Source organism: Gadus macrocephalus, chromosome 15, assembly GCF_031168955.1.
Source record: "Gadus macrocephalus chromosome 15, ASM3116895v1".
In the NCBI taxonomy this organism is placed as follows: Eukaryota; Metazoa; Chordata; class Actinopteri; order Gadiformes; family Gadidae; genus Gadus; species Gadus macrocephalus.
The window spans coordinates 4176685-4189437 of record NC_082396.1 but is presented as its reverse complement, the minus strand read 5'-3'; the positions used below and the strand labels follow the sequence as shown (position 1 = coordinate 4189437).

At 46.7% G+C, this 12753-nt stretch overlaps 1 protein-coding gene across 2 annotated transcripts in view; it reads left to right on the top strand.

Moving 5' to 3' along the window:
• The window catches only part of pde10a (phosphodiesterase 10A), a 58839-nt gene that overhangs the window by 8689 nt on the left and 37397 nt on the right, over positions 1 to 12753 (top strand). The window contains exon 1 of one of the 2 annotated variants that reach the window (XM_060073342.1): positions 10562 to 11067. The exons of the other annotated variant lie outside the window; for it this stretch is intronic. Within the exon in view, the coding sequence (XP_059929325.1) occupies positions 11004 to 11067 (64 nt within the window). The 5' untranslated portion in view covers positions 10562 to 11003. Of the gene's footprint in view, positions 1 to 10561; positions 11068 to 12753 lie in introns of those variants that run through there. 2 annotated transcript variants of the gene reach the window in all.

Genomic DNA, 12753 nt, shown 5'->3' with positions numbered 1-12753 from the left:
TATGCTAAAATATTTGCAAGACAGAATCAAAAGTCAAAAAGTCTTGTTGTAGTGTTAAATATTCAATAGAAAATAAAGCCTATTTTTGTAGTTATTACGTAGCAGGAGATGTATTATGTAACATATAACATATGTATATATGTAACAGCCACTCTGTTTTGTGTGAGGAATAAAGATCATGCATCCAAGCACACATTATCTCACGTGTCGTCTACGACATGTAGACTGGGAGATTCCATACGTCAAACCGTAATACACATGTCAACCGCACGGCTTCCACACACACACTCGTGTGTGTGCGTAGGTGTGTGACTGTGTTTGTGTGTGTGCGTAGGTGTGTGTGTGTGTGTGTGTGTATGTTGGATTATAAGTGTGTGAGATTGTGTGTGTGTGTGTGTGTGTGTGTGTGTGTGTGTGTGTTTCAGTGTGTGTGTGAGTGTATGTGAGAGTGTGTGTGTGTGTGCGCGTGCGTGAGTGTGTGTTTGTCACAGGAACCAAGGCGATCGTAATGTGTGCCAGCTCTGACGCAGGGGACACACCACGCCCAGACAGCCCAGCTCTGAGTGGCAGTAACAGTGTCTCCTGCTGAAGCATGCTCCCGCTCTGACTTCATTGGCTCCTGCTCTGACGCAGATTGCAGCCCCCACCCACCACCCGTATCCCCATTCCCCTCTCTTCTACCCCTCCCCATCCCCTCCCCCAGCCAACCAACTCCACCATCACCACCACCACCCTCCCTCCGTCAACACACACACACACACACACACACACACACACACGCACACACACACACACACACACACACACACACACACACACACACACACACACACACACACACACACACACACACACACACACACATACACACATGCACACACACACAACCATACACACATGCACACATGCACACACACACACACACACACACACGCACGCACGCACACACACTCAACCGCCTCCTTTACTGTTTTCCTCCACCTCCACCACCTCCACCACCCATTTAGAAGGTTGTTCAGAAGCGGCTTCGCCAGCACAGCGGACCACACCGCCTCACACGCGCACGAGGCACCACCTGTCCTCTCTTCCTCCTCCCGGTTCAGCCTCCCACTCCTCGGTCGGCTCCCCCTGTCTCCTCTTTCATCAGGCTCTCCCTCGTCTTTGTTGTTTTTTCTTCGCTTCCTTCCGTGTGGGCCTTGTTTTACGGCGGCCGTGCCCAAAGCTCGGTCCCGCGGATGCGGAGAGTAGAATGGGGACACTGTGTGTGCACAAGGATATGATGTCGAAATTGTAAAATATGTAAATCACATGCAGGTTTTACAGTGGCTTTATTTAAACGAGTGTGCGTCCTTGAAATATTTAAAACGCTCACCTGGCCGTGTGTGACGAGGAGCGGTCGGACGTCAGCCTCTTGGGTGACGTCATCGCGTGTGTCATCCCTGGAAAGCTGTTCTGGTTCTCGTTCACGTTCACATTTTCGTGCACGTTATCGTGCACGTTATCGTTCACATTTCCATTCACATTTCCATTAACGTTCGCATTATCATCCAATTCCCAATCCCATTCCCAATCTCATCCCCATTCCCACTTTTTTCCACGCCATTCTTCATGTTTACTAAAAACACAAAAACATCAGGAAAGCCATGTAGGGTCAGGAGATAACGAGGCTGAAACGTGTCGAGCGCTTTGTGACTCACACGTTTCCATTAGTTCAACCGTTTGCGTGTGGTTGATCCGACCGGCGTCTCCTTGTGTGTGTGTGTGTGTGTGTGTGTGTGTGTGTGTGTGTGTGTGTGTGTGTGTGTGTGTGTGTGTGTGTGTGTGTATGTGTGTGTGTGTTTATGTGAATTGTAAACGTGTAAATCAGAGTGCGGGAGCGTTTGTGGCTTTGCTTTAGCAACCATCCCGGCAGTTCACCTTGACCCTGCGATACACAACCCACAGCGAAGCGCAGGGCGCTTGTTTAATGGGCCTCTGACAGCATGCGTGCCCGGATGTGCTCTGTTTCAAATTACCCATGGTTCATCCTGCTTTGTGAATGGGCTGCAAGGGGCTGGGGAGTGAGAGAGAGAGAGAGGGGCTCATAGCACCACAGAAGGTCCCCCTGAATTTAACATTTCACATTTGCCATGCACTTTAGCACTGTAGCGCACGACAGACCCTGAATACAAACTTGACTGATAATGTGCGAACGAATCTGTGTTCTGAGCCGTGGTGAGTGAGCTGTTGAGCAGCTGCAGCCTGAGGTGTACTTTCATGGGTTACTTGGAAAGGCTGTCCGGTCCTCTTTCCTGCTTCATTATTCATATTAGGCTGCGTACGTGTTCCTCACATTCAGCCTCGCAGGGCAGCCCAGAGTGGGGTCTCCAACCTCCGCAAGACCAGGGATATTTATTTCCTCTTTTTTGTTAGGTACAGCACATTACTTTTCTTAAGTTATAGATTTATCAGGACTTACGCGTTTATGCAGTCATGTTTTATTACCGGTGTTCTTTTTTCAGATGTTTTATTGCTGTTTTGCTTTGAATGAGAATGATTTTATTTTGGCGGCTCCCGTGTCATGTTGATATGAAAGAATATTGTTGGAAAACGTATCAAAAGAAGAAGGACTTTTGTACGTATTTTGTATTGCAACACAATCGTATTGTTGTGTGAGAAAGAAAAATAGAAATTGTATTTCCTTTCAAAAGTATCTCTGGAAAACAAACAAGGCACAAACTTTCTGCAACCTTGTATATTATTGTATTATTATTATTTTATTATTTAAATTATTTTTAATATCTCCCTCCTCCTCCTTTAGTTGTTTGGTGGATGTGATTTTAAATGTTATTTCAAGGATTGCAACAGAATATTTTATTTCTACAGCTTGCAGCTTCTTGAAATGTTAAACATTGTTTTATTGTGGCAGGCTTTTGTAATAGGTTAATTAAAAAATGTAGGTATTTGGTTTGTTACATTTCTAATTTATTGACTTCCTCCATACTCAAATGTATTTGATGGGGACATGTTTAAGTTACAGTGGTCCCAGAACCGCTGTAAATAGAGTAGATAATTATAGTTTAATATTTTCTGATATGTTAGATTTCATATTTTACATTTTATTACCATTAGGTGGAATCAACCTTTTGAAGAGATAAGGGGAGAGGGGGGATGACGTGAGCTAGAGAGAAAGTGACTGAAATGAATAACTGTCTCGGGGTGTCTCTTAATCAGTCTGCATCAACACAGATCGTGTGCTGACACGCGACTGTCCTGTTGTGTTCGTACTATCATAGCACCTAAAAGTGTGACTAATACGAATATTAGCTGTAAAACAAGTTACCTTTGACTCTAGCCCTGAGAACACAATGAGTCAATGAGCAAAAAGCCACACATCTCTCTGTGTATAACTAACACTTATAATTCCCCCTGCAATTATTATAAGTGGGAAGATGCTATCATGTATATTTTTCATAAACCTGATTCATGCTAGCATCTCCCATCGATCCCAATGAATAACAATCCAGTGACGTAGCACACAGACATCGAACCGGAGAGACCGACTGTCATGCAGCTGCAAAACACACAACAAAAAAAAAAAGCTGCACAGTGTATCAACGTCCTTTCCTTCTATCTTTTCCTTTTTGGACGGCCGAGGGTAAACAGAGGCAGTAACATGTTAATTGGTGCTGGACTAGTTGCAGGCAGCGCTGTGAAGATGTGCATAACTCACGCACCCCCCTGGGGACTCGGTATCTTCATGGCCTGCCAGTGACGTCAATGCTCTGGCTGTCCTGTGGTTTGTCAGAACAGACTATTCAGCTGGGTTGGGGTGAGGGGGGGGGGGGGGGGGGTTGGAGAGGAGACTGGAGCATGTGTGCTCAATGTGTGTGTGTGTGGCTGTGTGTCTGCCTGCACACTCATGCCTGTATGCACCAAGTGTACTTGTGCTTTTGAGAGTGTGTGTGTGTGTGTGTATGTGTGTGTGTATGTGTGTGTGTGTGTGTGTGTGTGTGTGTGTGTGTGTGTGTGCGCATGTCTATGTCTTTGTGTGTGTCCTTTGTTCCCATTTGCATATCCCTTTCTAATGTTTATAGTTTCACGTGGACCTAGTGGAAATGTGCTGCAATTATCTGAAAGCACACACACAGTGCCCTGAATCAAGAAGTGCTTAGGGAGAACTGCGGTACAGAAGGGGTTTGGGGCAAGGCTGTAATCACAGGGAACGCTCAAGCCTTGGTGGATGCAGTGTTTCCCCCCACATGCGTCCAGCAGTGCCACGGCACAGCGCCACCGCTGGAGTACTGGTGCCACTGCAATCACCCATGAAACCAATAATCTGTTTTATTAAAAAAAAAACATCCATCATCAGTTCCCACTATGGTGATAGATGAATCTGTAGGTGGCATTGGAGACTTTAGACTGAATGTAGGAGGTATTAAGAGAAAAATAAACACAATAAGTGACTTGAAAATGGAACGTAGCCTACTTATTGGATTGCGTAGAACAGAAGCAACAGTATTATGCAACCCAGATGATGGGATGGCTTATTGCAGATGTAAAACTGTATACACGTGTACACGTACACACGCACATCAGAAGTGTGCAAATAAACATATGTACTGTGCACACGCACACCTGAACTGTCCACACGCACATCACCGCTGTGCCCCTCACATCGGACCGATGCACACGCACCTCAACATTGTGCACCTTACACACCTCAGCCTCGCCATTTGGTACACCTGGGTCGAGGTCCATTCATCATATTATATTCATTACATTTATTAAATGGTCGCTAGATTACATGTTGTTCACATTTAATGATTGGGCACTAGATTGCATAATGTTCACATTTAATGATTGGGCACTAGATTGGATAATGTTCACATTTAATGAATGGGCACTAGATTTCATAATGTAAACATTAAATGGACAGTAGATGACATTTGTACATTGATGACACTGGTTATGAGGGAGCTTCTACATCACGCGTTCTACATCACCCCCACCAATCAGCCTATTCAATCCCGGGATTGGATTCCCTTTCAGTGGGGCCGAGCCCTGAGGTTACGACGCAGACTCCCTCCCATTTGGAACACCGCAAGCTCTAATAGAACATCTGGAACTCCATTTTGGAGAAAGCTACTCTCCCCATTTCAGATGCCCAGCAGATCCTTGGCTCCTGGCTGAAACCAGGGACCTCTAGCACTACTCTAGGCGACCGTTCGCCTGAAGCAGCGCACTGCAGCGCTATTCAGAGACGACGCTAGGCTCACGCAGCTCACCAACCAGCCCAACACCAGTGCTGCAGTGACCACCTCTCTGCCAGAGGAGCACTGGAACTGTTTGGAGAATCCCCAGGGGCCGTGGCTTCCTCCTCTCTGAAGGTGGAGTACTGGGCCCCTCTCCAGCTCCGGTTCCGGCGCCCAGTAGTCCATCCTCTGCTAATCCCGTGGAGCTATCTGATGCCGCTTTTCCACTGCATGGTACCAGCTCGACACGACTCGACTCGACTCGACTCAGCTCGCATTTTTTGCGTTTCCACCGCGAAAACATGGTACCTGGTACCTGAAGTGGCTGCTTTTTCTAGTACCGCCTCGCTCTAGGTTCCAAGCGAGCTGAGCCGATGCTAAAAGGTGACGTCGGCAGACGGCCGGCCGGCCACAACATGGCAACCATGCTGGTAACAGCCATAGCAGCGCCGCAGCCAACATATATTCCACTTCTTCAACTTCTTCAACATGCCAGCTAATAATAGTAATGTTATCGATGTCCTCCATTGTTGTTATGTGGGTTATGTCCATGTGTGGGTTGCGTAGGTCTTGTTTGCGTCGCGTACAAAAATACGTCACGGCCCTTTCGCGCAGCCGACCCCGCCCACGTCCAGGAGGTACTATTTGCGGTGGAAAAGCACCCGTGCTGCTTCCGTGTCGAGTCGTGTCGAGTCGTGTCGTGTCGAGTCGAGCTACATGTGCGGTGGAAAAGCGGCATAACAGGCTAATCCCCGCCGCCTCACTGTCTCCACCTACTCTAGTTCAGGATCTCCATCGGAAGGCAATGCTGTCTCCCCGAAGTGAGAGGCTGTGACAGGTAGTGGTGCCATGGTTTGTACGTGTTAGCAAAACACCATTAGCATCACGGTTGAGGCATACATGTCCTATTACAAAACCCAGAGCAAATCACGCCGGTGAAATTTAAATGTCAAGGAATATCAAAAAATAGTACGGGATCTTCACCCTGCCTTGCACATCCCACAACATTAGCCATGAGCTGTCAGGGGGAGCTCGCTGCCAGAGGTGGGTGTGTTGTGCCGCTCGCTGTAGAGGAGTTTGAATCAGCCGAGAGGAGGGGGGGAGTTCCAACACTTCCCCTAATCTCAACCCTGGCACATTTCCCTTTGGCGCGGTCTTGTGACGTTAAACCAGCTAATGAAAATTGATGAGTTGAGGACTGACGCTTGACACCTAAACAACAACACAATGCCAAAGGAAGGTCTTATTTTACATGCCTCATTGTAACCCCATGGCTGGACAGCTAGCACGGATTAGGGCATGGTTTGGTTTGCATGCTATTTGAGACGATGGCCCCTTGGAACCTGTGTCTGATATACGTGACTGCTTGTGAGTTCATTGGGTCATTGTAATTGTAATAACATTTCGATTGTTATATATCTGTGCACATATAGTAAAAACATGACTAATTTACCATCTGTAAAGAGGTACCTCAAAGATATAACTGTTGATTTGACACAGTTTGTAGATTATAAAGATTATCAAGAAATTGTCTCGGTAAAAACATACACAGAAGGACACCAAGGGTCCGAAAAGGACAGGACCGACTGAAGTCACCGATGGTGAGCGTCTTCTTCCTCAGCCCGGTGCCACCTATGCTGCACCCCTTTTGCATGACGCCCTCTCTATAGCACCAGCTGGCAGCCTTAAGGTGCCCCCGAAGGCCATGTCAGAGTGGCTCTTCTGAGCGGGGTACACAGCCAACCCGTGGAGGTGTGAAACTGGGTGAAGGGAGGAGGTGTGTTATCTGAGGTACCACCTCGGGCCTGGGATTGATAAGGCAGCAGCTATTTTGGCCACGCGTCCCGGCAGCTGGCGGGATAACAGGGACAAGCAGCCCCCGCATTCAGCGGACGCCAGATCTCCAAACATTCAGGGCACCGCGGTGAAGGCCACTTGTGAGTGGCTCACTCGCAATGCCACTGGGGCATTTCAACCACGTTCGTCTGAAGGTGATGTTCTGCTTTGACTTCGCCATGGAGGAGAGGTTATGTTTCAGACCCCATTCCACTCCGAGATTGGAGAGAATACATTCATAAACGATGTGTAAATAATGATACTGCGTTACGGCAGGGATTCTGTCCAGTGCTTCGGACATTGGCCTTTGAGTGGCTGTTGAGTTGTTGAAATTTGTACGTTGATGTAAGGATGAGCTAGCCTGGCTCCGCCCGCCTAAGTACTTCCGCTCAATTTGAATTTCCCTTCAGTACTAGGTCTGGACCTGCTGTATGTAATTTGGTTTTCTGGTGCCGCCACAGCGGCCGCCAATCAGCGAACAGAGGGCGTGTCTGAGAACAATGACGATAAAGTCGTACGCCAGTTTGAGTTGTTGTTGTAGGTCGGTAGTTGATTTACAATGTGCAATTTTTCCCTGATAAATTAAATTCGACGAACAAAACCTGCAGCTGTCGTTGACGGACATTTTCGTGCAGACGCGCAAGGTGTTTGGTTTGTGTACAACCTGCGCGTGATTCCCGGCGCATGACATACGTCACAACCAAACGTTAGCGATTGGTTATGGCAGATCCAGAGTGGCACTGGGCAGATCCAATCATTTTAAACTTCAACAGACACCCGCCTTCAAGTGAGTTAACGTTTGTCAATTGATTAGGTCCAGACTCTCTGTACAAATTAAATGAAATTAAGTGAAGTACGAGAGTCTGGTAGAACCAGGCTAAGGATGAGCGGTATTACAGGGAATCCTGATTATTTGGACTAACCATCTCATCAAAAGCTCCAGAGGTGGGCGAAGAGCTAATTTTCAACTGTGGACATATGTTTTCAGTGTTTTTTTTTGATGCACACCACATTGTTTGTACCATTGCATTGAATGGTTGACGCAAACATCGCAATGTGGTTTTTATGGTTTGAAGCCAGATACAGAGAATTGTTCTAACCCTATCCTCTATAGCTCCTATGTTGCCAAAATCGCGTGTTGGTGTCAGCTTTCAGTAGCTATTGTGGCTAGCCATCCCAAACACCGATCCAAACAGTGGTTCCCTGTACAGACTTGATCTCCAGCACCCAGACACATGTACACATGTACACACACGCCATCTTATGATCTCCATGCCGTGTTTCCTATAGGAGCCACGCATTAACCGAGAGGTTCAGCGCTCTGACGTAGAGGGTGAAGCAGGAGGGCTGCGTCACGAGCCTCCGAGACCAATCACGCAGGAACACAACAGAAATAATGACATAGAGGAGACCGTCCCTCCCCCCACCGCCTCTTAGTGTGAATACACGATGCTACGGCTGACCTCTGATCGCAGCAGCTGCCTCAGCCTGCTGGAATGCCCGTGATTGATGGCGCCGACGCTGACGTAGTACACTACCACCACAACCCCCACCCCCCCACCACCACCACCACCACCACCACCCACCCCCCAAGCGTGTTGGCTCCGCCGCCTCTCTTCAGATACGATCAGAATGTAATGTCGCGGCCGTCAGTGTGGATGGATGTCCTGCGATGTTTATGCCGTATCATGTTGCCCCCCCCCCCCCCCCCTCGCACAGATCCCCCAGATGCACTCAGGACTGAGGGAGAGAGGGAGGGAGAGAGAGGCAGAGACAGAGAGGGAGAGACAGAGAGGGAGAGAGGAAGAGTGATGTTTTTGGTTCAGCTGTTAAACCCCATTCACAATATTGGATAGCAGTGTCTATTTTACAGTATTTCTTTTATTTTTTGGATTCATTAATTTTCCAAATCTAAATAAATTTAATTTTTATGTGTAGGAGGTATGAGGGAAAATACTGGTTGATTATTTTGCAGATTTGGACTTGTGCCTATTCAAAATCATTTTTGAATAGGCCAAGTATTCCATTTGATGGTTGTACTGTCCTCTGTACTGTTCTCTGATATATGAGGGGGCTGTTTTGCTTTCGTCTCACCCAGCACATATTATGATACAAATTAATGACATTTATTACACCTATATAGCAGACTTTGGGATTAAGAAATAGGGGTCTGAATTCACAGTCAGCACTGTTATTTGTTGGAATTATATTTCAATTCAGCTTCACAATGCACCATTCCTTCCTTTTTATTACCCGTTGGTGCAAATGGAAAAGTATATATAATACGTGATTTATCTCACCAGAAGCTAGGTGTTGACTTTTCAAATATGGCATGTCTTAATATTTATATAGAAATTGCAAAATCCTTTCACTGATTTTCACAATCATGGGGAAATATACTTTAAGTAATCTAATGCATTGTTCTACTGGTAGAGATCTGCTGAGTTGACATTGATTGTGAATTATCTTTTGTGCTTACTTCACCTGCAGGCAAAAGAAATATCTATCTATTGAGTTTGAGGTCAACTTTATCTGCAAATGTCTGGACATATTTTAATCACGCAATCGAAATATTTAACTGCTCCAAAATAGATATGCATTACGAGTATAGATTAATTTTGCAATACACTCACACTCTGTATTCTCCCCCCTACCCCCACCCCACCCACTCTCTCCCAAGAACACACTCTACAATCTCTCACTCAACACGCGCACACACACACACACACACACACACACACACACACACACACACACACACACACACACACACACACACACACACACACACACACACACACACACACACACACACACACACACACACACACACACACACACACACACACACACACACACACACACTGCAGTCTGTGAGGTGAATGACAGCGTATGCCTGTTTGACGTGGGTTTCATTCTTTTTATCAACATTAATGCTTGGCACTAGTCGTGCCTGGCAAACTGTAATTTGTAGCCTAGATGCTTTCACAGTTGGACATGGACAAGGTGGCAGGACTGAATCGAGATGCTTGCTCTGACTGTGTTTACAGAAGCTCCTTTCACCACTTCTACATTTTGCATCCAAGCACCGTGCCATTATCGTTCTTCTGGGAATGCAAATAGTCCCATTCATTTCGGCTTGTTTGCTTCGTCCGGCCCGTCACTGAACGCAACGGTATCGTCGTGTCCTTGCTGTGGGACGCGGACGGTGTGTCCGTAAATTACAAAAAGGAAAACACTTCCCATCTTTTCCACTCTCCTCATCGACCGGGATAAGTCGTTTTTTTCTTTTCTCCTCTGCCTCGTTTCTCTGGAGAGCATGTGGCTCTGGTCCGTGCGCGTCGACAACCGGGAGCAGAGCGGCAGCAGTCCGGGACTGGGCAGCAGCGTCGACGACGCCACCTCTGCGGATCCTCGTGTCTCTCTCCGCGGCGTAGTCGCCTCGTTCTAACCGCCGTCCGCATCCACGGACGCCGTGCCGAGGAGGCGGACCGTAGTTTAGCTACACCTCGGCGAGTGGTGGTGGTGCGGTGTGTGTGTGTGTGTGTGTGTGTGTGTGTGTGTGTGTGTGTGTGTGTGTGTGTGTGTGTGTGTGTGTGTGTGTGTGTGTGTGTGTGTGTGTGTGTGTGTGTGTGTGTGTGTGTGTGTGTGTGTGTGTGTGTGTGTGTGTGTGTGTGTGTGTGTGTGTGTGTGTGTGTGTGTGTGTGTGTGTGTGTGTGTGTGCGTGTGTGTGTGTGAGGGGGGTGGGGGCAGATCGCTCCTACCGTAGCCGTGCTCACGGCATCGTACCACTCAGGCGTGGACCACTAGGACTCCTTCATCTCAACGCATTCTGGACGTTTCTCTGTTTGCAGCTGGGCTGCCGAACGCACAAGTTTGATCCACGGCGCGCTTCTCTCCGTAGCTTCCCCCTCTTTACGCTCCCGGTCCGACATGGAAGATGGCCCGTCTTCAACAAGCTGTTTCAGAAGGTTAACGGACTGTTTTCTCGGTGCAAGTAGGTACTTCGATTTACACTTCAAATGATAAGAGTACAACTTTAAGCCCGGCACACTGTATGTATAAGCGAGGAGACGTGAGTGTATTTCAGGGGGGATTGTTCACTGGATGTTGTTCCTTCCCGGAGCTTGCTCAACCGTGTGGCATTAAAACAAGCTAACGCTGGCCGTATTTCCTTCACCTTAACGCGGGCGAAAGTTGAGCTATTTAGACGGAGATCTGCTCAACTTTAGGGATGACAGATGGGGAGCAGAGCTGGACTAGAACATGGGGTGGGGACGCTATAGGATGGTGTGTACACTACCACGTTTGTAGACGGGTCAGTAAAACGCATGCCTTCACTTGGGGGTAAAATCCGTCAAAACGGGTTTATGAATAGCTCGCCTTGAGTGGATGATCGGAGCGGGAGGACGAGGGGCAGATCCTGGGTAAGACATGGCATCAATAAGCCGGGTCTAGACAGCGTGCACGCGTGCCTCCGTGCACCGCTGCGCACAACTCTGGCTACCCTTGGCCATCCGTTGTACAAATTACAAATCAACTGTAAAGCCATAGTTATTTTTTTATATTTTTTATTTATTAGAAAATATGTAAAAATATATAATATTGCTTTTTTGATGGATAACAATGCGCGCTATGGTTTAAAAGTAGATTCTTAATGCGCACTGGTAAGTGGACAGTTAATGCTCCCCTTTGGTTAAATACAATTATCACACGTTTTTGTGATCATATCTGTACCGTGATGTGCACTTTGGTTGAACCCTGTTAAACCAACCGTAGGCTGGCCAGTGGTCGAATGGCACCTCGGTTGACCTTTTCTGGTTGCAAAACCGTGATAACAGCTTCGAGTGTGTCTTTGCTCGATAATGCCAAAGCATACGCATAGCAGTAAACTGTGGTCATGGAATGCATTATGGAGATATGCAGGTATCCCGCCCGCACGAATGGGCCTACCAAAAAAGGACAAGAATTTAGGGTTTCAGAATGCTTCCACCGTTCTAGCGTTTTCAAAGCAACTGTTTGTAAGGTGAACAATAGGCTCCAGAGGTCATCATAGTAAAGTGGAATAATAATGACAGCACAGGCGTATGGGAGTAAGCATTAACTTTTTTATTTATTTGCATACACGTCATTCAATCATTATCTAATGCTCCAGTTCCGTGTATAACTCCTTCTCCACTGTGTTTTGGATTAGGTATAGCCTGTTGCCTATGAACGCCGGCAAAATGACATTTTCTAGTGTTTTTAATTAGGCCATTGGCAGTTGGCCTAATGTACAATTTAGAACATCATTGTAGAGTTTAATACTATCCTAGTCTTTAAAAGGTTATTGGCAGTCTTTGATATGGAGCTACACAAACTTAATGGACTATATGTCGATAGATATGTAGCCTATAAACCCAAACTCAAGGTTTGCAATATATAACTTCCCTTCTTATAAGTTTATGACCTTATTTCTTACTTTGTTTAGATGATAAAAAAGGGTTATATCTTTAACAAATGTTGGTGTGTGTGTGTGTGTGTGTGTGTGTGTGTGTGTGTGTGTGTGTGTCTGTGAGTTACCCTCCTGTCCCTGTCATAATTGTTCCCATCTGTGTTATTTCGTACCGTGCTTATTGCAGAAACTTAAGTTTGAGCGGTGTTGTTCGAGTCCTGTGATAATAAAGCCTGTTATTATTCACAC